The 26057-nt window shown below is 42.2% G+C and overlaps 1 protein-coding gene across 3 annotated transcripts in view; it reads right to left on the reverse strand.

Moving 5' to 3' along the window:
- Positions 1-26057, reverse strand: part of LOC123682146 (membralin) — a 115295-nt gene that overhangs the window by 55526 nt on the left and 33712 nt on the right. For all 3 annotated transcript variants that reach the window (XM_045620594.1, XM_045620603.1, XM_045620585.1), the window contains exons 7-8: positions 24375-24458; positions 1974-2106 (exon numbers count right to left, since the gene is read on the reverse strand). In XM_045620594.1, the coding sequence (XP_045476550.1) occupies positions 1974-2106; positions 24375-24458 (217 nt within the window). The remainder of the gene's footprint in view (positions 1-1973; positions 2107-24374; positions 24459-26057) is intronic.

A 26057-nucleotide genomic window follows, 5' to 3' on the forward strand; every position in this document is an offset into this window, starting at 1 on the left:
GCGTTTTTCTCGTCGCGCTATTATTTCCGAAATATTTAAAGAAATCCCATCCTCGTCGCCAATTATGTTTTTCGTTGAGAAAACCACGTTTTTAAAAACGAATTTATTTACAAGGAAATATGGAAATGAACAATAGGATGAATCTAAGATGATTCTAAAGCTGATTATCTATCTGACTGACTGACTGACTATAACATATTGTCTCTTATTTATAACATTATATTTTCTTATCTTAATTGACGCCACGTGTCGAACCACCTGCATTATGCTGGTGTAAGCAAAATGCAGCACACTGATATGTGAATCTAAATGAACAATACAATATTACGTCAATTGATCAGAACGGGATGGAATCCTGTAATTATATATACCGCCCTTTGATGTCAATAAGAAGTGTCCACATCATATACGTATTTCATTAGCGCTTTTTCCGCCCGAGAAGGGAGGGGAGGGGATGGACGGCGGCGTCTTGGCGCTTTGCGACGGTGGGCTTCCCTTGATTGATTAATCCGATAACCTGCAGGAAGAGGCAGAGTGTATTCGCAGGAGGCAGGATGACCTTGAGGGAGGTTAAAACGCATAGTACCAGGTTTTTTCGAAAATATAGGTCCGAATTGGAACAGAAGATTCGTCTTGAAGAATTAATAAGACTTTGCTAATGTTTCTTTTCTTAAATGTTGTTCGTTGTGAGATTAGAAGTAATTTTTATTCATAACTTTCGCAGCTTCCAGAATTTTCTGATCATATAAATTTGGAAGAATATTTTTGCGCATCATTTAGAAAAAAAATCGAATTTTCAGTTGCCATGGTCCGTTTTCTCCTTTATTTCAACTCTACTGGTAAAATCATAAAAAATATGCATTTCGCATTCTCCATTCAATTTTTAGTGAAAAATGGATGTTAGCAATTCAAAATTTGATACTACAAAATTCAATACTAAGCCCATGTAATACTGAGGCCATAGACTCCTAATCAAATCATGCTGAGGCCATTATTGTCAGAATCAATCACTCGCATGAGTCTCTATGATCGAAACCAATCAACAGGGCAGGTACCAAGATACCGTCGCTCTAACTAAGACACTTCCGATTTGGCCTTCACTGGTATCACTTCTACTTAGTTCCCGGATAGTAAGTTAGTTCAACTGTGTTTGTTATAATAAACTGTGCATCTTGGGTGACAGTATTATTTCTCACATTAGAAACTTTAGATAATTTAGCATGTATATTTTTTTATCCGGAAAAACTAACTGTTTTCAAGATAATTGCGCTTTTATGAATAATTCAAACATACTAGTGATGAAAAATTTGTTCGGCAGAAATTAATTTCACAAACCCAATTATTATTTATATTAACTGGATATTCAACCAAAAAATAATAATGACACTTCCACATGCATTTTTCCACCAAAAATGCTTTCTAGCAGAGATACATGGTGTTCAAACCCTTCAATGGGAGATGAATCTATTTTGAAAAACATTAGGTGTAGAACTCTGCTTACACCGTTTTGCAATAGAAGGCTGTAACGGTAAGTGGTAGTCGAAATAAATAGATCGTAGATGTCATTCAATAAGGTTAAGTATGTGTCAGCATAACGTCATCGAAATAATAGTCGATTTGTGTATGCATCATGAAGTTATTAGCGATTAAACATGTCAGCTCGCGAGCCAAATTGTCCTATCACAAATGTATAACCAGTTTTTTACTGTAAAGCCTCGAATTTTGAGAAAAATGGCGGAAGCAAAGTTGTAAGCTATGTATATCGAAAAAAAAATAATAAGTTTTCATGAAATTTCAACACCTCAAGAGTGAATAACTTCAAGACGTGGTTTTATAAAAACTCTTCTTCTCAGTTAAGCCCTTATTGGTAAAACCGAATAAGAGCAGCAAATCTTGAAGGAATAAGGGTGCAATTTCACGAAAAAAATTTGATTCATATTCTTCCATGTCTGATGACCTTTAAATGCACTTACCTCAACCAGTGTCTCTTCGTTATCGGCGTATGGCAACATATAGCATCATACTGATCGGCTATCCAAACCATTATGATGATATAGAATGCAGTGGTCGTGTCGTTGAAAAACTCTGACATAATCGCCTCCATTCCTGAAAAAAAGTAGAAAACTATTACTAATTACTAGCGCGAATCTTGGAATAAACATAATAGTTTTTATTTTATTGATTTGAAGTTAGCGACTCATTTCAAAAAAGAATCTGAAACTCAATGAATATCTCGAAAACCACCATGAAATTTATAAATAGTTCAAATATTCACCAGGTGGTCAATGGTTTCTTCTACATCACACTCACATAGTGGGCTTTCAATAGAATGCCATTTGAAGGGCCTACCATTACAACCACCATGAGCAGTTCTAAGTCGATTTATAGTATACCAAGGAAGATTGAAACCTAGAACCTTCTCTGAAGAATCAACGATCAGATCTTCCTGAAAGACATTACAAGAACTCCATTCCGAACGCCAAATTTTCTTCCCACTCCGATTATATTGAAGGAAAGTATTAATCCATAAAGGTTCGCGTGCCTTTAATCAGGCAGTTCTAGTATTTGGTAGGTAAGATACAATTGGAAATAATTTCGGGTAGAAATGAAATTTATCCCAAGATTTTAAGACTGAGACCTGTCTACGAATATGAGGCGGAAGTACCTATATGTGATAGCACTAGTAACCAATGTAAAGGTGTAGAGCTAATAGTCCCACTGATAATTCTCATAGAAACGTTGAGCTGTGCTTCAATATAATGGATAGGAGCACTATTGAACCAGATAGAACAACAGTATTCAGCAGCAGAAAAAACCAAGGCCAATACTGACGTACGAAGAGTGCTGGCATCAGCACCCCATGAAGAACCAGCGAATTTTTGAAGAATATTATTCCTCTAGTTTTCAAATGCCAAATTTTCCAAGTGGAACTTGAAATTCAAAGAAGAATCAAGTTCGACTCGAACTCTATAGTGGTACAGCACTTGGAATCATCCTTAAACACACTACTAACCCATCTTTTCCCAGTTTCATACCTGGGTTACAAACGTAAAATCATATTGTGCACCGTGAATTTCTTCTTCCTTTTCTTGTTCTCTAAGTTGTATGCCTGCGCAATGGTATCATGGTACCAGCAAACTATTCTCTTCTGTATCTTTCTGAGAACCTTATGAATGAGAAAATTGTATGCACAAGTTCCACAAAAAAACCATTGTTACACTAATGCAAGTGCATTCATATTAAGTATTGTGACGACAATTTCGGCTAGACACAGGCATTATATCTAATTGCTTTTTATCACCACAGAATCATTGAAAGTTACTTCCATTTACCCCTCGAGTTAAATTTGATAACAAAATAACAGTGGAATATACCCATGAAATCTGTGTGAAACTGAGATATTCCCGCACGATTCAATAAGTGTGACACGATTTGCCACAGAATTATCGAAACAAACTCCCCGAATCATCTACCTGAACGGAACGCCTCTCCTATATTCCCCTTCCCATCTCCAGATACGTGCAAGACCCGGAATAACATGATAATTACCCGGGATTCTTCCTCCGGGAAGCCCGCTCGGATGGATATCCACGATCCGCCGATCAAAACAACAACAACAACAAGAGCAACAACAACAACAACAACAACCTAGACTCGTCTCCGTCGAAGCAAGGAGAAGACGACCAAAAAAAAAACAAAAACGACGTCGACGTCGAAAATCGGGTCCTCACCTAGCGTCCCAGATCTCGATTAATTAGCAGTCGAAACCGATCCTGCTGCAGCAGGAACAGCGTAGCGTCGCGCTGCAAAAACAGAGGAGGCCGGAGATTTATTTTTAACTGGAACTGGAATCAATTAGGGATGCCGCGAGGGAGGAGGGGTTGAACGACACAAATCCGGTAACCGAAAACAATTGTTGTTTGTTTCGGGTGGGGGAGGTGGAGGACTTAGCCCCCCCTCGCCGAGCCGCTCGCTGCCCCGCAGGGTTGTCCCCGAGACGGTGAGAGCGAGACCTGGCCAAAGTCATGGTAACGGTGATGGAGGGGAAAAAAATTGTGTCTCGTGTGTCTTTTGTCAAGGAGGGGGGTTTGATTTAGTCCGGGAGCCAGGTGCAAATTTGGTTGATTATTTCCTCTCGAAAGATACTTGGTGAGGTGCATCAGATAATAGTAATAAAAAGCCTCGTGAACGTCAGCTACGACTCGGTTGGGGGGAGAGCCCCCCAAACACGAAGAAAAAAAATACATTCAGTAATTTCCTCTCAACTGAAAATTTGTCAAATTGTAGCTAACCCAATATCTAGACGAAAAAATACAATCAGCTGTCTATAGCATGGTGGATTATACGTCAGCTGGTGCCTCAAACATGGAAAATAGTAATTTACGTAACAAGTCCGGAAAATAGGGTTTTTTTGGACGAATAGACAAAATTCCAGGACGAGAGTAAGCGAGTCCTGGAAGTCTGTGAGTCCAAAAAAAACCATTTTCGGGCGTGTTGCGTACAATATTTTTTCGGCAACCATGTAAAATAACACTATCGCTGCTGCTTTCCATATTTTATTGCGATTGCGATAAAAAAACATGCAAATTTTTGACAACTAATTTCATATGAACTGTCAGCCGTTATCTCGGTTGCTATGGATTCTATGATTCTTTTCCGGCCTAGTCCGGGAAGTATGTACTTTCCGGACTAGGTCGGGAAATGCTACTTTCTCAGAAAAAAAGCGTCCGGGAAGTGAGCACTTCCCGGACGGTTGCCGAAAAAAATTATATTTTCAATGACAGCTCTGACAGCGACTCTGATACTGAATCAGAGAGTGGAAGTAACTAAATATTATTGTGCAACATGTGGAGAAAGTCCTTTTCTCGCGAGTGTGGCACTCTCTGATTCATTATCAGAGTCGCTGTCAGAGCTGTCATTGAAAATATTTTTTTTTTCATGTTTGAGGCACCAGCTGACGTATAATTTCTGCGGGCGCCCATGGAGAAACACCTTCTATCTTGAAAACGAAGCGTTTTTCTTTTTTTCTTGAAATGATGAGTTTTGCTTGTACATCAAAATAAGGAACACCCTATACATTTATTTTGGTGATGGTTGAACGAAAGCTTAATAAGAGTAAAATTTGTAATCAGAGCGTAGATAATAATAATAATAATACTAATAATAAATGAGAAAAATAAACTGTGAGTTATCTCTAGAATAACTGTTTACAGCTATAAAATAAAAATATGATTCTAACGACAGCAAAAAAATAAATACAGTTCTTTCCACCATTATTCCACAATCAAAATTGTCTAATTGGTCTCATTTGGGAAATTTTTTTGTCATAATCGTAAATTTGACTCATCTTGTGAATTTCATTTCATCATCTCATTTCTTAGATAGGAGCAGAAATTGAACATCCGACAAATTTTTCGAGCGAAAAAACAATGGAAAGGTCGCCGTAACGTAAACAACCTCAGTTGAGCCGACGACCGTAGTCGGGCGTGGAGGCAGAAACCCCCCGTATCACTTTTTTTTTCTCGTCCCCCCCTCCCCTCTCCCGTCCGCCGACTGCGAACGGGACATTTTTCCTCGGAGAAGGGGATTTTCCGCAAATTGAATCTCTGTATTTCTTTCCCGAATGAAGCATTAATAGGAACAAATTGTTTTCGCTCCCCCGAACCGCCCGGGGGCCATAACCGAGGCAACTCACGGATATTATTATTATGATCGGGACTTTAAAGCGGCCGACGCCTCGCTGCTCGGAATTCCTGATGATTCCCCCTCCGGCCCCCGCTCTCGCGCCGCCCCCCGGCCCCCGGGACGGACGACTCGCGTCTCGAATAAAATTAAAAACCGTAGGAACGACGTTCGGGACAATCGCGGAGGTTTTCTCCTTTTCGGCACCTGCGTGTGACTTTTAGAGATGAGCGATATTTCACGAACTGTGATTTAATCACTGTTAACAGAATGTCACAGGTAGTCACGGTTCCGAAAAACGAATACAGAGCGTGACGGGATCACAGTTTGAACATTTCACAGATCTTTTCAGGGCATATCATCGTCCGTTGCAATCGTAAATTATGAAGGCAGCCTGATGTTTTTATTGCTTCGCAACCTTTTTCGACTAACATAATTGCATATTTTTATGACAATCCCAGCATCCGTAGGCAACTTCGGCTGCTTTAGGAAGTATTTTTGTAGGACTAGTTAAACAATAAATACTAGCTACAAACAAATAATAACTACTGAATTACTGCATAATTGGTGGTGGCAATAAAATTCTAATTTTATGCTTATCTTTGATGAACAACCACAGAGAAATTCTTCCTATATTGAAGTTGCCGACCGAAGCAATAAATGGTACTGTTTTATAAAAAATAAACGAAAATACGTCAGAGACATAATAATAATAGGCGAAAGAATAATAACAGGCGAAAGACCAGCAATCTTTGGGCTTTCTTCACAAAAGTTGATGTAAATTATGCTACTTGTAATTTATGCAAGTTGAAATTATCTTTCAAAACCAACTCTTCAAATTTGAAGAAACATTTGAAAAATCGATATCCTTCTGTTACGTTCCTAACTAAAGCTGAAACAAGAAAAATAGTTGAAAATGTAAGGAAAATTGATGTTTTCATAATAATTTTTCATTAATTTTGCTTTGCCTTGAATGATAATAGTGACCAATTCGAGTTGCAAAGATAAACGAACTAAGGTTCGGGTGATTCATACAAATATTAATAACAAGCAACCCCAACAGTGATCACGTCACGCTTCAATTTCACTGATCACTGATATCATAAAGTAACGTTTACGTTTCACAACGTGATCTAGAAATCACGGTGTTGCTCATCTTTACCCACAAGAACTGGATGGTCAACAGTTCTAAATCCTCACGATATGAATTCCAAGACTCTCGTGAAAGTTATCAGGTAGACAATCTCCTTCTGAATGATCAAACAGAGTATAGAAGAAAAGATCAAACTATCCGCAGTTCTGAAAACCTAATCGACCTCCACCTCCACTCAATCTAAACTTTAACGTAAACCCCTGAGCTCCTCCTAACCTAACCAGCAGCACACCTCTCAATCTGCACCACGCTTTCCCAACTCTCTCTTTTTCTATCTCTCCGGTCAAAGACGCATAATTAACGAGTCGAAATGTTAGAGTGTTTAATTTCTCGTTCTGTTCGGGCGTTAAATTCGCAGAGGCGGGGGCAGAAATTGGGGGTGGCGGCGAAGCGACTCTGCGGTGAAACGAGCGAGTTCATCCGACGCGACTCGCGTATCTCTGGCGAGGGTTCCCGTTTATCTACGTCCGGGATAAAACTTCGGGACTTGCGGTGGCAGATTTTCGCTTCGACTATATCGCGTTTCGACGAATCTCGAGAAATGCTAAATTCGGAAGTGGAACGAAGCGGAAGCGATTCTTATGTTCGAGCGTGAATATATCACTGTGAATGAACTTGAAACTTGTGCGTTTCGGTTGAGAGAATACCAAGAGCAAGTCAGAACAGCACGAGGAGAGCTTCGGATACAATACGAAGGTTAGCCTGTGTTTGTATCACTGGAGCTGTGAGAATGTGTCCAACTATGGCATTGGAGATGACTACAGATCTCTCACCTCTGCATCTTGTGATAAATAAAGTAGCCCATGAGGCTTTCTGAGACTATCCAAGGAAGGTGCCGTCAGTGAGAGAATTAGGAATCAGAGAGTCTAGACCTTCCTGTTCAATTACATACCATCAGCTTACCTTCCTTGTGAGGAGGTGATTGGGAAATGGAGTCCCAGTTCTCAAAGAGAATGCCATTAAATGGACGAGGACAAGCACGAAATGCTCACTATCGTTAGGCCGCAGTCTTAGTGTCTTCCAGGCAGAGATACTTGCAATGAAAAGATGTATGGACATTAACCTAGTAAGAAACTAGCGGAAATGTGATGTAGCAATACATTCTGACCGACAGGATGTAATCGAAGCATTGAGCTCACATATCATCGATTCTAAGATGGTATTGGAGTGCCAAAAAAAACTCAACGGAATAGGCAAGAGTAACAAGGTCTTTTTAGTCTGGGTTCCCAGTCACTTAGGAATTGAAGGAAATAAAGAGACCAACACACTATCCAGAAAAGGAACTCTCCTTTCATTGGTCCGGAACCTTTCTTTGGTATGGGCAAATGTGCCTAAAGGAAAGAGTTTCGGGAGAAGGAAAAAACCTTAAGAGATATGCGTGTCAACATTTCGAATCAAGTCTTGTTTTTTGTCTTACTTTGGGACGATATCCTGTTTTTTCAGCTATTGACAATTGTCTATTTCTTGAGACGTTGAGGTCCAACTTTCTCGCCATCTTTTAAGTGGTCGCCCTGGTGGTTGTTTGGCATCTGACGATTTTTTTGTTTTGCCCCATTTTTCTAATCGCTTAGAGATCATGCGATCTACACGTCTCTCCACCCTCTACGTCTCACTCAAGCCCATCTTCATCGAAAGCAACAACGCATCATCGATTCCGAACGAGTTAAAGAAAGCGTCGTCTGAGTGAAAGCCATCCAAAGAGACCAAAATCTCAGACATCGGTTAGCAAGGTTATGGCATCTCTATTTTGGGACGTGCATAGCGATGTTATCTAGCTGTCTGCACATAGGTGAAACCATCTACAGGAAATATTATATAAGGTCATTGGATCCATTCAGCGCAGAAATTGAGGAAAAACGTCCCCCAATGCTAAAGAAAAAACCCTTTTGCACCAAGGCAATGCTCCATATATCACAAGTCGATGAACATCACGGCCAAATTGAACGAATTGAGCTTCCAACTGCTTGACAACCCAGCTTATTCGCCATATCTGGCCCTCAGTGATTAATGGCATTTCTAAAACTCAAATAAGGTTATTGGGAAGAAATTTAACTCTAATGAAGAAGTGATTGCTGTGTGATGTACCCAGCTAGGGTAGGTTCGGTCGATCGTTATACAGTAGAAGGTTGAAGCCAATTTCGAATGCAGAAGAATAATTGTACTACAGAAGAGGTATTGAAAGGTTAGAGGAGGATTGGAATACATGTAGCACTTTTGGAGGTGACTTTGTTGACGAATAAAGTCGAATTTATGAGAAATAAAATCTGTTTTTACTGGTTAGGCCCGGACTCTCCAAAGCTCTGCTAAAACAAACCAATTAACTTCATCTCATCATCAGGTTATGCGTCAGTTAACAAAGCATGTAATCAACCGTCCAAAACATCCTTAACATCCACCACCCTAGATCTACCAAATAGTATCGAACGAACTACCGGTCACGAAGACCTACCAGTCAAACGAACTACCAAGTCTTGGGACCTACCAGTCAAACGAACTACCAACGCTTGGGAACTACCTGTTATATGAATTCCCAAGCTTCATAAACCGATCGAACGCCTTTCACAAGAGCTGGCAGAGCTGCCGAAACCACCCGAAGAAGAAAAAGTGAAAACCGAAATTAGTTCATACGACGAATAGTCCGGGCGAGTCGAAATGGGGTCGGCAATCATCAAAGCGACCCTTCCCCGCTCCGGTCCCGTAGGACAACATTCCGCTTTGTCCTCGACCGGATAACTCCGGGGCGATAATTACTCGGGCTACAGGGGCGGCGCGGGAGTCGGGGTCGCGGCGCGCGGCGTCAAACCGCAGAAGGACATATTGCCGAAATTGATGGAGAGGTCCTCGGGCGTCGCACGCCCGATTGGGCGTCGTAATCGAATCTCGGCCCATTCAAATCGGTTCAATGGGCCGGTATAATCGATCCGGCGTCGGTCGTTCGTCCTGACTCGGATCGACGCTTCCCAGGCCGTTTCTGGTCCCGGTCATTACGTCGAGGCGTCGCCGGACGCCGCGACGGCGATCGCGGTCGCCTCTGTGGAATTCCTAGCGCCCGCCGAGGCGGAATGGGGAATTCGGGAGAGAGACCGTTTGTCTCAGGGTTTCTTCGAATGGTTGCTGACAATTGGAATACGTCTGAAAATTGGCGACTGAATATTGTCGGTTGTTACGGTTCTGGCTGAGAATTGACAATTCAATTCTGAAGAAAATTTCATTAATTAAATAGATTCTTTCATTTTGAACAATGAAAATATAATATGTATACATGTAACATTCCAATTCGCTATTGAATTAACTTGATTGCATCTGTAATAAAGTTTTATTCAAATAATCGAAATAATTATAATAATATCAAACCAATAAATTAATGAAACCTGTAATAATGAAATCGAAAATATAAGACAATTCGAACAGGAATCAAAAAATTTAAATATGACTTATACTACGAGTAAACTAACTTATATCTGACTCTGGCACAAATTGTCATGCAGTCTAGATGAAAGCGGAACATTTATGAGAAAATGTAGATATCTGAAGTACGATGGTATCGTACCTTACATACATAGGCGTACAACTTTGCTTTCGCCGTTTGACCTTGGAACCGTGAATAAACGGGTTGGTCATCGACGTGGAAGCATAGCCGGGATATCCCCATGATTTTCTGCGCTTGGGAATATCGTTATGAACCCATTTTTTGTCTCCAGTCCCAATGCGATGCAGAAATCCATTCCGTCTTTGTCTTGCAAGCAGCTGTTCACAAGCAAACAATTGCCGTTCAACAACTCTCGGCTTAAACTCTTACGGCACCCAATTCCCTTGTTTCTGAATCATTCCCAAGACTTTTAGGCGTTTTGAAATGGCTTGTTGCATTATTCTCAGTGATCCTGCAAATTCTTGTTGTGTTTTACACGGGTCTTGATCAAGTAATGCCTCAAATTCTGCATCTTCGAACATCTTCCCTCTTCCACCTCCTTGCTGGTCTTCGACGTCAAAATCACCGTTTTTGAAGCGTTGAAACCACTCTCGGCACGTTTTTTCACTAAAAGCGGCCTCACCATAAGTATTTGAGAGCATTCGATGAGCCTCTACCGCCGATTTCTTCATATTAAAGCAAAAATTAAAACCTTCAGCAAATGACAAGAATTTGGCTCGTAAGCTGACATGTTTAATCGAGAAAACTTTATTATGTAGACAAAAATCGACCAATATTTAGATGGCGTGAAGACATTAGACATTCTCCGCAATACTTTGAATCTGTCAACTCGAAAAAAATCAATCCGACGATCGAGAAGGCACTTATCGGTATCAATCGTAAATCCACGTTTTTGTAGCAACATTTGTAGGACATGAAACGAATGAAAAACAAAAACCTGAGAGGCCATAAAATCAGCGTGAATACGATTTATCGCATACGACAATTTGTTGCTCTCCGTGATCTTCAGCGAAAGTTTTTCATTCGATTTTATTTACGGAAATGCTCCAATAATAAATAAGTTATGGGAACTTTTCCATTTTCCAATTTTCTCTTATAGCTTGAGAACAGTTGAATTTATGAGCTTGCGGTATTCAACGAATTAATTTTCTCAAAAATCGATCCCGATGAATGTGCCATTCATTTTTTTTTCTAGCACAAAAGGGGTTCTGAGATCCCCTCACTAGGTAACCCGATACTTTGTCATACACTTCTCGCCTCATATTAATAGTGTCACATTTCGACAAACATAAGGGTTCCAAGAATTTTGGCGATGTGTGCAGGTGATACGATTAGAATAGGGCCATATTATGTCATTCTAAAAATAATGTATATTATCATGGTGTGATTGTTGTCGGTTAGTTTATTTTATTATTCATTCACTACCGAACTTACGAACATAATATCATTTGAGGACGGATTCTCCATCACCGAGTCAAACGTCAACCATTCCCGACTCAAAATTCGAATCAGCAAACATCGTGACGAATTCATATTGCGCAGGCTAAAGAAAAAGACAACAACAAACGTCTTCCATCTTCCACCTAAACCTAATGGACCCAAAAAAAACAAAAATAAGAAAAAAAAACACCGAAAACGAAAGAAAAGAAAAACACGAGTACAGCGCGAGAGATCAGGGCCAGCTAATTTTTTTCGTCTCCCGTTCCATCCTCTCTCTCCATCTGGCGCAAAACCGACACGGGGGCAGCCTCGGGGGCCGAAATCGCGGCCGGAGGGTCCGGGGGCGGCGGAGGGGTTGCGCGCGGAAGGGAATCAAGGTTGTTGATCTCGTTCTCGCGAAAGGCTAATTCCGGCCTTTCATTTAACGGATGTGTATCCGTCCGTCCATTCTTCACAATTGCGCATTTCCGGTAATATCGATCGGACGCAGCCGCGAAAGCGACGGACGCCGAGCGTCCGTAGCGCCGGGACGCGACGAGGAACGCACGTTGATTCGGTCTTACAAGATGATTACAATGATAATAAATATAAATCATCATCGTCGTTATTCATTCGCTTCTATGTCGAGAAGTTGTCATTTTTGTGACGTTTTTTCGATGAATAGAATAGAAATTCATTCATTCAATAATCGCCATTCATGATTTAATACTAAACTCATGTAATAGTGAGACTATAAAATCCTAATCATTTCATGTTGAGGCCATAATTGTCAGAATAAATCAAGCGCATGCCTCTCTATGATCGAACCCAACCACAGGGAAGGTACCAAGGTACTGTCGCTCTAACACATACTTTCGATAGGGCACTCAGTGGTATCACTTCGATTTAGATCCAATATAGTAAGTTAGTTAAGCTGTGTTTGTTATAATAAACTCTGCATCCTGGGTGATAGTATTTTTATTTCTTACATTAGAGACTTTAGATAATTCAACATAAATAATATAACTTGAAACAATATATCACAACAAGTCAATAAATTCAGATCTCATAGCCTTGGTTTATAATTTTCACAGTGTGTATAGAATTCAGTCAAACTGTAGGGTTCAGTATTTGCAATGAATTTCTTCAAAGTTATACCGAAACTCTGAATTTTTCTAAATTTCATAATATCTGGAGGAAGCGCATTCAATAAATTGATACACATCTAGTGTACAACCTTTTGTGATAATGTCAAAACCTCCTGTTGCTATTTTGGTACTCAAACTTTTCGAAGAATTCTGGATGGTGGAGAATGAAACCGATGCATCTGCCCAGGATCATCACGAAGTCCTTCAAACCAAGCCACGCCCAGGATCATCAAGAAGTCCTTCAAGCCAAGCCACGCCCAGGACCATCAAAAAGTCCTTCAAGCCAAGCCACGTCCAGGATCACCAAGAAATTCTTCAAGCCAAGCCACGCCCATGATCATCAAGAAATCCTTCAAGCCAAGCCACGTCCAGGATCACCAAGAAATCCTTCAAGCCAAGTCACGCCCAGGATCATCAAGAAATCCTTCAAGCCAAGCCACGCCCGGGATCATCAAGAAATCCCTCAAGCCAAGCCACGCCCAGGATCATCAAGAAGTCTTTCAAGCCAAGCCACGCTCATGATCATCAAGAAATCCTTCAAGCCAAGCCACGTCTAGGATCACCAAAAAATCCCTCAAGCCAAGCCACGCCCAGGATCATCAAGAAATCCTTCAAGCCAAGCCACGCCCAGGATCATCAAGAAGTCCTTCAAGCCAAGCCACGCCCAGGACCATCAAGAAGTCCTTCAAACCAAGCCACGCCCAGGATCATCAAGAAGTCCTTCAAACCAAGCCATGCCCAGGATCATCAAGAAGTCCTTCAAGCCAAGCCACGCCCAGGACCATCAAGAAGTCCTTCAAACCAAGCCACGCCCAGGATCATCAAGAAGTCCTTCAAGTCAAGCCACGCCCAGGATCATCAAGAAGTCTTTCCAGCGAAGTCACGCCCAGGATCATCAAGAAGTCCTTCAAGCCAAGCCACGCCAAGGATCATCAAGAAGTCTTTCCAGCCATGCCACGCCCGGGATCATCAAGAAGTCCTTCAAGCCAGGCCACGCCCAGGATCAACAAGAAGTCTTTCCAGCCAAGCCACGCCCAGGACCATCAAGAAGTTCTTCAAACCAAGCCACGCCCAGGATCATCAAGAAGTCCTTCAAGCCAAGCCACGTCCAGGATCAACAAGAAGTCTTTCCAGCCAAGCCACGTCCAGGATCACCAAGAAATCCCTCAAGCCAAGCCACGCCCAGGATCATCAAGAAGTCTTTCAAGCCAAGCCACGCTCATGATCATCAAGAAATCCTTCAAGCCAAGCCACGTCTAGGATCACCAAAAAATCCCTCAAGCCAAGCCACGCCCAGGATCATCAAGAAATCCTTCAAGCCAAGCCACGCCCAGGATCATCAAGAAGTCCTTCAAGCCAAGCCACGCCCAGGACCATCAAGAAGTCCTTCAAACCAAGCCACGCCCAGGATCATCAAGAAGTCCTTCAAACCAAGCCATGCCCAGGATCATCAAGAAGTCCTTCAAGCCAAGCCACGCCCAGGACCATCAAGAAGTCCTTCAAACCAAGCCACGCCCAGGATCATCAAGAAGTCCTTCAAGCCAAGCCACGCCCAGGACCATCAAGAAGTCCTTCAAACCAAGCCACGCCCAGGATCATCAAGAAGTCCTTTAAGCCAAGCCACGCCCAGGATCATCAAGAAGTCCTTCAAGCCAAGCCACGCCCAGGACCATCAAGAAGTCCTTCAAGCCAAGCCACGCCCAGGATCATCAAGAAGTCCTTCAAACCAAGCCACGCCCAGGATCATCAAGAAGTCCTTCAAGCCAAGCCACGCCCAGGATCATCAAGAAGTCCTTCAAGCCAAGCCACGCCCAGGATCATCAAGAAGTCCTTCAAACCAAGCCACGCCCAGGATCATCAAGAAGTCCTTCAAGCCAAGCCACGCCCAGGACCATCAAGAAGTCCTTCAAACCAAGCCACGCCCAGGATCATCAAGAAGTCCTTTAAGCCAAGCCACGCCCAGGATCATCAAGAAGTCTTTCCAGCCAAGCCACGCCCAGGACCATCAAGAAGTTCTTCAAACCAAGCCACGCCCAGAATCATCAAGAAGTCCTTCAAGTCAAGCCACGCCCAGGATCATCAAGAAGTCTTTCCAGCGAAGTCACGCCCAGGATCATCAAGAAGTCCTTCAAGCCAAGCCACGCCAAGGATCATCAAGAAGTCTTTCCAGCCATGCCACGCCCGGGATCATCAAGAAGTCCTTCAAGCCAGGCCACGCCCAGGATCAACAAGAAGTCTTTCCAGCCAAGCCACGCCCAGGACCATCAAGAAGTTCTTCAAACCAAGCCACGCCCAGGATCATCAAGAAGTCCTTCAAGCCAAGCCACGCCCAGGATCATCAAGAAGTCTTTCCAGCGAAGTCACGCCCAGGATCATCAAGAAGTCCTTCAAGCCAAGCCACGCCAAGGATCATCAAGAAGTCTTTCCAGCCAAGCCACGCCCGGGATCATCAAGAAGTCCTTCAAGCCAGGCCACGCCCAGGATCAACAAGAATTCTTTCCAGCCAAGCCACGCCCAGAATCATCATGAAGTCCTTCAAGCCAAGCCACGCCAAGGATCATCAAGAAGTCTTTCCAGCCAAGCCACGCCCGGGATCATCAAGAAGTCCTTCAAGCCAGGCCACGCCCAGGATCAACAAGAATTCTTTCCAGCCAAGCCACGCCCAGGATCATCAAGAAGTCTTCTCAGCGAAGCCACGCCCAGGATCATCAAGAAGTCCTTCAAGCCAAGCCACGCCAAGGATCATCAAGAAGTCTTTCCAGCCAAGCCACGCCCGGGATCATCAAGAAGTCCCTCAAGCCAGGCCACGCCCAGGATCAACAAGAATTCTTTCCAGCCAAGCCACGCCCAGGATCATCAAAAAGTCTTCTCAGCGAAGCCACGCCCAGGATCATCAAGAAGTCCTTCAAGCCAAGCCACGCCAAGGATCATCAAGAAGTCTTTCCAGCCAAGCCACGCCCAGTATCATCAAGAAGTCTTCTCAGCGAAGCCACGCCCAGGATCATCATGAAGTCCTTCAAGCCAAGCCACATCGACAAGTACCAAGAAGAAGGCAGCAATCCGAAAGAGACGAAAAGATCGAATGAATTCGAATTTGAATTCCCAATCAAAACCTCGTACCCGACAGATTCCTGCACGTTCTGGAATCTAACGGAATCGAACCCTCTCCCCGGGATCATACCACCCCCCCTCCCAACGTCTTGGAGCTACTCGGGGAATCCAATTACGTGTTAATTAAAGCGGAAGGGATTTCTTCGCCAGTCATAACTCCCGGACCGCATCCTGCCCGAAGGTGGCGCGCGACAAAAAAAAAGGAGGGGGGAAACCCTCCACAACCCCCCCTAGCCCCGCTTCGAGAATTACGCGAGAGGACTCCGCGACCGGCCGCGGAAAAGTTCGGGGCGACAACTCAACTCTTTTCCCCTTTTTACGCGCGGTTTATCGTCGACGTCGCGGCGCTGTGCACCTGCCGGAGTTTACGAGACGCCGGAAGTTTGTCGCCTATCTACTGCTTCAACTATACTAAAAATGGAGAACTTTTGATATAAGGGTTGGAGGGATTCATGGCACTTGTTTTCATTTATATATATCAGCAAAAATATGAAAAAATGAAAGTAACTGTTCAAGCTGTTCCGAACGTAAGCGAAATCTACCGTGAAAAGAACCCCCACCCCCTGAGTGGGACTGTGGAAAATTTGCGTATGAAATTGAAGTCGAGGAATAATAGTCTTCTAATACTAGCTGGTTCTTCATGGGATGCTGGTACCATCATTCTTCGTACGGCAATATTGGCCTTGGGTTTTTCTGCTGCTGAATACTGTTGTTCTCTTTGGTTCAATAGTGCTCATGTTCATCAAATTGATGCACAGCTTAACGTCAGCAGCGTCATTAAAAGAAGCCAGTTAGGAGTTTTCAGCATGGTCATACTGAAATCCAGATACATTTTGGATCTTATAATTCCAGAAGGATCCCTGGAAAATTCCCCTAGACTAGGTATATCTTTCCCTTTCCTCCTCTTCCTGAGACTTCCACTTGTGAAAGCATTTTTTTATATAACAGAAAGAATCCGGACCATCAAACTGCGTGTTAACAAGACACATAAACTAGTTGAAGAATACGTCAAGATTAATAATTGATATTTGATTTAGTATACCTGGAGTTATTGCCTGGTTCAGCCTCATCTCCAAATTAAGAACATTCGGATAGTCTTGCTGATAAGTTGATAAAAAAAAAGTGCTAATTCTTCCTGGATGACCTTCGCCAAGGACGTGAAGCGATCTCCCCTCCGATCCCTTACGGCAGCACGTAAAATCGGCTGGGATGTTTTCTTTTGTCGTCGCCCGTAAACGGGGCTTTGTTCTCTCTGGATCAAGTGGGAGCTGGGTGTGTCGTTCGTGTTTCTCAAACGCGTTTTATGGATCGTTCGACGAAACGTCCTACTACCGTAGGATCGCGACAATAGACATGTTTTACGGTTGTCTCTTCTAGACGTATCGTAAAGGCCGCTAATTGAAACTATCGCCCTCTGGCGATCGATGGCCTGTTTTATGATATATTTAGGTATGCCTAGGGAATGATGAGTGGAATAGCTATTAACAATTGAAAACTGGAAGTCCGATTCTAAGATTGTATTTCGGGACCTCAGAGAAGGTATTAGAAACGTTACCGATGTTTATGCCTTCATAAACAGTGGCCCAACATACTATAATTTCAACAATGTTGTTCAGATCCCGTTCCATTGAAATTAGATAATCCCGTCCTTCGACACGTTGCTTTCTCACATTCATGGCCATCATAAATGCCCAAACACAATCTGGATTTTAGATAAAGACTGTGGCATCACATTCTAGGTCCCAGTTCAGCCGTTCAAGGATGAAATGAGGATAACCTCAATTTTCTATGGAAAGGCATATTCAACATCGCGATGTTGGAATTGAAAACAGCGACCGAATTAGATTTCCAATCAACAAGTTTTTACACTGTTGACATATGAGCTCAAGACTCAGCCAAGAGAATGGTTGAAGATTGCCGAAAACAGTACCCTGTATTACCTCTATGTTAAGCAAACGAAGAAACTGGGCAATAATAATAATAATAAAATGGTTTATTCTGTAAGCTCAATACGTCTTAAGATTAATATTTAATTAGGGAGGTTCTATTTCACTGAGTTCCAGAGCTCTAATGAACTCCAGTATCTCGGATGGCTTCAAAGAGGCTTCTGCAAGTTTCTTGTCCAAAGCAGATTTTACGTTGGCTAGTGATGGCGAGGCATTCCGTCACCAGGTGAATCGGATTTTCTTCCTCCTCTGCACAGGATCTGCATTCGTCATTTTCTGCTGGTGCCATTTTCATGAGATGTTTCCTAAGACGAGAATGCCCTGTGAGGAATCCACTGAGGAGGTGTAGTATATTCTTGCTAAGATCCAGATACTTCTTGAATCTCGCAGTGTCAAAGTTTCGAAGAAACTTTTTGGAATGATCCGAATCAGGAATATTCTCTCGTGTCTCTCGTTCGGTTTTTTTCTTCTTCTGGAACTCTTTCTTGTATATGTACATTTGCCTATACCACAGAAAGGTTCTGAGCCGATGAAAAGAGTTTGTGCTCCTTTTCTGCCAAGTGTGTTGGCCTCTTCATTCCCTCTAATTCCCGAGTAGCCGGGAACTCAGACTAAAAAGACCTTGTTATTCTTGCCTTTTTCAATGAGTTTCCTTCGGCACTTCAATACTATTTTAGAATCGATGATATGTGAGCTCAGAGACAATACGTCTTGGAACGATACTTTTAGTATTTATACCAATAGGTTGCTTGATGCATTTCCCTGCTCTTTATCCGATGAAGAATCGTGGATAGTAGTGGATATTAATATATATCTTGACCACCTCTACAATAGTCACACCTTCAATATTTAGTGATGTGATAAAAAAGTCTTCACTCGACGGCCATCGTATGCTATACGATATTAGAATTAAAGGCATCTTAAGAGGGAACCGATTATCTCATTAGGACTACGCCTAGACATGTTTCTGAGAGCATGTCATCATCAGAAATATGATATAATGATACATTCTGACTGCAATCAAAGCAATGAGCTCACATATCATCGATTCTAAGATGGTACTGGAGTGCCAAAAAAAACTCAACGAAATAGGCAAGAATAACAAAATCTGTTAAATTCTCGGTTACTCGAGAATTAAAGAAAACGCTTCTACCCTTCTCAAGTGTAGATATATAGCTGATCTCTTCGGTGTATCATTTCAAGTAAACCACTTTCGCATTAACTCTAGAAGAAATATTTGCGAACTCAGCATCCAGTTCCACAATCTCAAAAGTAAACATCGTTTAATCCACCTAGTTTAAAAGCTCGAAACATGTGCATTTTCATCAAATAAACCTAGTTTACTAGGTTGGGACATTGAACAAAATTCAGAATCTGAATGTTGAAATTGAAGTGATATGTGAGAGAATACGAACATGAAAAAGCGACTCAACCTAATTAATTCATAACAAATTTTATCCAAATCATAATTTCTGGACGTTTCATTTCGACGAGTGGAAAAGGTGAAAATTTGAATTTCCAACCTTTCCATCTCATGAGTTAAATTAACTGGTCCGCAGAAACTCGGAATTCTAAAATGCATTTAATTAAATGTTTAAATAACAATGAGAAAATCAATTACGGAATTTGCCTGCGTATCCACATATACAGGATGTTTCAAAATTCGTGGCAATATTGCAGAGGTAAGTAGAACACTGCAAAACAAGTTAGGTTGGTTCAATAAAAAATTTTGACACAATGTGCAGAAAGAAGAATTTAATCAGTCGAATTTATTTCAATTTTTTTGTTATTCTTTGTTCAATTAATAACCTTAGCATTGAAATATCTAATTGCTTTTGGTTTTCGATGAAACGGTCTCCTGAAACATCTCTCAACACATATTCATACCAAATTTCATTACAATATTCATTCGCAACATAACCTAGCAACGAGGTCACTTAATTTTTTGATCACCATGTATACACCCTACCTTGACTATCTTAATACTGACTCATCCCTGAAGAAACGAAATAGACAAAAATAACAAGGTCTGAAAGGCTGGGTTTCCGGTCATTCGAGAATTAAAGGAATTGAAGAGGACAACACACTTGCCAGAAAAGAAGCACAAACTCCTTTCATTGGCCTGGAACCTTTCTGTGGTATAGGTAACTGTACCTACAAGGAAGAGTTTCAGAAGAAGGAAAAAACCGAAGGAGAAACACTCTGGCGGAATCTTCTTGGGTTAGATCATTGCAAAAAGTTTCTTGGAAACTTTGACACTGCGTGATCCAAGATGTATTTAAATCTTAGCAAAAATATACTACACCTCCTCATTGGATTTCTCAGAAGTCATTGTCGCCTTAGGAAACACCTCATGAGAATGGGTCTAGCAGAAAATGAAAAGTGCAGGATCACCTGGTGACGGAATGCCTCGTCATCTCTAGCCAACGCAAAATCTGCTTTGGAAACAAAACTTATGGAAGTGAGGAATTAGCCTCCTTGAAGCCATTCTAGATACTGGAGTTCATTAGAAGGCACGCGTTGGCGAGAATAGCTCTGGTGGGGGGAGTGGAACAGAACCCCCTTAGATTTAGATGCAATTAAGGAGGTTTCGTTTCACTGAGACCTAATGGTCTATTTTGCCCTCCATCAGAGCTATTCTTTTCATAACGTAATTTACAGCTCACCTTCCACTTCCAGAGTTCTAATGAACTCCAATATTTGGGATGGCTTCAAGGATGCTTATTCCTCACTTCTACATGTTTCTTGTCCAAAACAGGTTTTGCGTTGGCTAGCGATAGCAAGGCATTCAGTCACCAGGTGATTCGGAGTTGCTTCCTCTTTCCCACAGAATCTACACTCGTAATTTTCTACTGGACCCATTCTCATGAGGTGTTTCCTAAGGCGACAAAGCCCTGTGAGGAATCCAATGAGGAGGTGTAGCATATTCAAACTAAGATCCAGATATTTCTTGGATCTCGCAGTGTGAAAACCAGGAAGATTCCGCCAGAGTATTTCTCTACCATCTCCTGAAACTCTTGTAGGTATATTTGCCAACGAAATCCCCTCAATTGAATCTTAAGGTATCTGAGACTGCTTGGACAAGACCTGGTGCACATAAAACTACGCTTCCCAATAAAAAAACATAAGATATCGATAAGATCTCGACGCATCAACGCCACCTACTCCGTTGGCAGGACATCTTCCTCCGGGATATTCACCCCACTCGAGACGACTCGCCCTTCTCGAAAAAGCCTTACTTCCACCCCTACCCCCAGCTCAATTCGGAGAGTAAAAAAGACCAACTCTAAGGGCAAATATTTGATTCGCGATTGATTCGAAAACAATCCCCAAACGGACGGATCTGGCCCCGGTATACCGACGGCACGACCGACGCGGGACGTCGTCGTCGGTGTTGACGCGGAATTTAAGAGGGAACGCACACCCCCCCTCCTCCCGGCAAGGGGGGTTTATAGGGCGAGGAGGGGGAGGGTGGGTAAAGAAGGACGCCCGTCAAGTGGCGTATCTCGGCGCGTTCGGGGGGTAAATTTGTATTATATAAGGCAAACCGTAAAAACGCTTTATGGCGAATAAAGGAGACAATCGTAAAGCTTCGCTATTGTCGCACCTTAAGTGAAATACGTTTCGGGGAAAACGGCGTGTAAAAAGACGCGCGAGAATATATTTGACGTGAAATGAACGGGCGGCGGGGTTTACGCGATCGCCGTTTCTTCCTCGGTCGTGTGTTTTCCGTGTCGGACTGTGCTGGGGATGTTAGAAGGGGTGGGTCAGCCAGGGTTTGTTTCAGGGTGGTATCGGATGAGATTGGGTTAGGACCACGCACCGCGTCAAAAGGAAATTGGCTTTCGGCGAATTTCGGCTCGAATTTTTTGTATGGTGTAAAACTCGTGATGCTGATCAAATTTCCTTATAGTCCGGGAGCCAGTAACAGATATACATGACCAAGTTCCTCTCAAACGGTAATTAGAAGAATGCATCAGGTAATAGTAATAAAAAGCCTCGTGAACGTCAGCTGCGACTCTGCTGGGGGGGGAGAGCGGCGGCAGCCCCCCAAACACGAAGAAAAAAAAATACATTCAGTCATTTCCTCCCAACTGAAAATTTGTCAAATTGTAGCTAACCCAATATCTAGAAAAAAAATTCAATCAGCTGGCTATAGCATGGTGGATTATACGTCAGCTGGTGCCTCAAACATGAAAAAAAAATATATTTTCAATGACAGCTCTGACAGCGACTCCGATAATGAATCAGAGAGTGCCACACTCGCGAGAAAAGGACTTTCTCCACATGTTGCACAATAATATTCAGTTACTTTCACTCTCTGATTCAGTATCAGAGTCGCTGTCAGAGCTGTCATTGAAAAAATAATTTTTTTTCATGTTTGAGGCACCAGCTGACGTATAATCCACCATGCTATAGCCAACTGATTGTATTTTTTCGTCTAGATATTGGGTTAGCTACAATTTGACAAATTTTCAGTTGGGAGGAAATGACTGAATGTATTTTTTTTTTCTTCGTGTTTGGGGGGCTGCCGCCGCTCTCCCCCCCAACCGAGTCGTAGCTGGCGTTCACGAGGCTTTTTATTACTATTATCTGATGCATCCCACCAAGTATCTCTCGAGAGGAAATAATCAATCAAATTTGCACCTGGCTCCCGGACTATTATTTCATCACCGCTCGAAATTCAATCGTTTAGATTTTATAGGGTGTAGTGACTCTGTCTGCTCACAGATGGCGCTATGGCTGTACACTACATCGGTCCCGGCGTATTTAAGGGAGTCGTCGCGTTGCAACAGAGTCACTTCTCCACGATGGTGTTAGAAGGTGTGTCTTAGGCAGAGATCGCTGGAATGCCTAACCGATGAGTCCTGCAGCGATCTCGGGACGAAACACAAAACCCCTGGGAGAGGGCGCATCTCGTAACTTGGCTCGAGAACGACTAGCCTAAGTTTAAACGTATGTGTATTAATATAAGACAATAACATTATCATAAAAAAAATTGTCTACAAACCTTGATGTTAGTTTCTTATTTTAGGGCAATTGGAAAGTCCCCGGTCTGATGCACAGATGACGGTGCTAGTATTAAATCCATATGATTATTAGTTAGTATCCACCTTCAAATAATACGTGTCAAAATTCGACAACAGTCCGGCCATTAGTTTATGAGATATTGCGTTGTGAGTGTATCTACTTTTGTTATTTGAAAAAAGATCTAAAAAAAGAAGAATTTCGTTTGCTGATAAAATATTGCCTTTTGAAGGAAAAAAATACAGTTGAAGCAAAATATTGGCTTAATGAAGAGTCTGCACCAGGAAAATCAACCATCATTGATTGGTTTATGCTAAGTTCAAAGGTGGTGAAATTAGCATCGAAGATGGCGAACGCAGTGGACGCCCAAAAAAGGCTGTCACCAACGAAAAAATCAAAAATGTTTACAAAATAACTTTGAATGACGGTAAAGTGAAGTTGATCGAGATATCAGACATTGTGAAGATATCATCTGAACGTGTACATCATATCGTTCACGAATATTTGTACATGAGAAAGCTGTGTGCAAAATGGGTGCCGCGCGAGCTTACAATCGATCAAAAGCAACATCGTGTTTATGATTCTGAGCAGTGTTTGAAGCTGTGTGAGTGCAATAAACCTGAATTTTTGCGTCGATATGTGACATTGGAAGAAACATGACTCCATCATTTCACTCCGGAGTCCAATCGACAGTCAGCTGAGTGGACTGCACACGATGAACAGAATCCAAAGCGAGGAAAAACACAACAATCAGCTGACAAGGTTATGGCATCAGTATTCTGGGATGCGCAAGGTATAATATTCATTGATTACCTCCAAAAGAGCCAGACCATCAACAGCGATTATTATATAGCGTTATTGGATCGTTTAAAGGATGAAATCGTTGAAAAACGTCCTCATTTGAACAAAAAAAAGTGATGTTATATCAAGACAATGCGCCGTGTCACAAATCAATGAAAACAATGGCAAAATTGCATGAGTTGGGCTTCGAATTGCTTCTGCATCTACCGTATTCGCCAGATCTGGCCCCCAGCGAATTTTTCCCGTTCTCAGACCTCAAAAGAATGCTCGCTGGAAAGAAATTTAGCACCAATGAAGAAGTAATCGCCGAAATTGATGCCTATTTTGAAGCGAAAGACAAATCGTATTACAAAAATGTTATCGAAAAGTTGGAAGATCACTATGATCGCTGTATCGCCTTCGAAGGCAACTATGGTGAATAATTAAATCGAATTTTGCCAAAAAATGTATTTTACAATCTTGGACTTTTCAATTGGCCTAATTTTTATCTGAAAATAAATCTACAATTCCTGCAATTCAGACAAATCGCCCTTATATTATCCAGATTCATCCAGTCCTACGTTTGAATGATTAATTTTTTCCTCTGAGCTCGCACAATCATATTTCAAACTGCTCCTAAGAAAAAAAAAAGAAAAACAAAAGCTGTCGTCACTTACCGACCAAGGCCAGGATGACCGTAAGCAGGGGGGCTGCGGGGAAGCTGACCGTGACGTTGAATTCCAGCATCTGCAGCAGGTCGACTGAAACATAATAAATTTCAATCAGGCTCTTATTCGATCGTCCAGACGTTTCGTATACTGTTCCTCCTAAGGCGCCACCTTGATCTATCGTTCTCGGGGGGGTCGGGGACGAGAACTGAAAGACGGAGAGGGGAGGGGGTTGGTTTTTCTCTCGGATGAACCGCGGGATAGCGAAGAAACGAAATTAAATATTTATCCCTTCAGTAGTGGTAGTTGAATACATTTTTGAAATTGAATTGTAATGGGTGTTTTTTTTTCGAGGTATATAACTTTAAATTGGCATTACTGTTCGAGATGGCGACCGATTTAACAGCTGTCAAGTGATTTATTCTCAGTTTGGTTTGGCAAATCATCATGAATAGACTCACGCCTGAACAACGCTTGCAAATAGTGCAATTTCATTTCGAAAATAATGGTTCTGTGGGAAATACGTATCGCGCACTACGTCCATTTTATTTTGTTTAGCGATGAAGCGCACTTCTGGTTGAATGGCTACGTCAACAAACAAAACTGCCGCATTTGTAGTGAAGCTAATCATCAAGTGTATGTCGAAACACCGTTACATCCAGAAAAACTGACTGTTTGGTGCGCTTTATGGGCTGGTGGAATCATTGGTCTGTACTTCTTCGAAAAGGATGATGGCCAGAACGTTACAGTCAATGGTGATCGGTATAGAGCCATGATTACTAACTTTTTCATTCCTGAATTGAACAACCATGATGTCCAGGAGCTGTGGTTCCAACTAGACGGCGCAACATGTCACATAGTTCGTGCCACAATCGATTTATTGAAAGACACGTTTGGTGACCGCCTAATTTCACGTTTTAGACCTGTGAATTGGCCTCCAAGATCTTGTGATTTAACACCGCTAGACTACTTCCTGTGGGACTATGTAAAGTCATTGGTCTATGCGGATAAGCCACAAACCCTTGACCATTCGGAAGACAACATTCGCCGTGTTATTGCCGATATACGGCAACAAATGTTGGAAAAAGTCATCGGATATTGGACTACATCCGAGCCAGCCGTGGCGGTCATATGCCAGAAATCATATTTAAATTGTAATGCCACAAGATTATCTTGCGGATAAATAAAATTCATGTCAATCGAATAATCCATCGTTTGTTTATTGCAATTTAAAGTTCTATAGCTCTAAAAAAAACACCTTTCACATTCATAACGATATAGTAGAATTGTAGATTTGAAAATATATCACAATCCGACAGCGTAATCTAACCATGTTGGGGACATGTAAAAATTACGTACACTTCCTCTATCTATGTTTATTACTCTATGTTTGAAATGAATATTTTTTTCATTGCTCTCCATTTCTCGATGGACTACCTTACGCACAATCGTTGGTCCTTCGAGCCGGATCTCATCCTACTCATCCCAACCATCCTCCCCTCTCAGAATAAGTCGCGCGGAAACGAAGCGATAATAAAAGCCGATAATTTTCCTTATTATCGATTGCGGAAAAGGCGACTTCCGGTCATCCCGGTCCGGCTTCCGGCGCGGAAAACCGCCAGGAACCGCCGGTCCGGATAGTTGTGTTGGCCAAACTGGAAACTCTGACCGCGTGTGTGGCGGCGTCGCTTG

This window comes from Harmonia axyridis, chromosome 1 (assembly GCF_914767665.1).
Source record: "Harmonia axyridis chromosome 1, icHarAxyr1.1, whole genome shotgun sequence".
NCBI classification, from domain to species: Eukaryota; Metazoa; Arthropoda; class Insecta; order Coleoptera; family Coccinellidae; genus Harmonia; species Harmonia axyridis.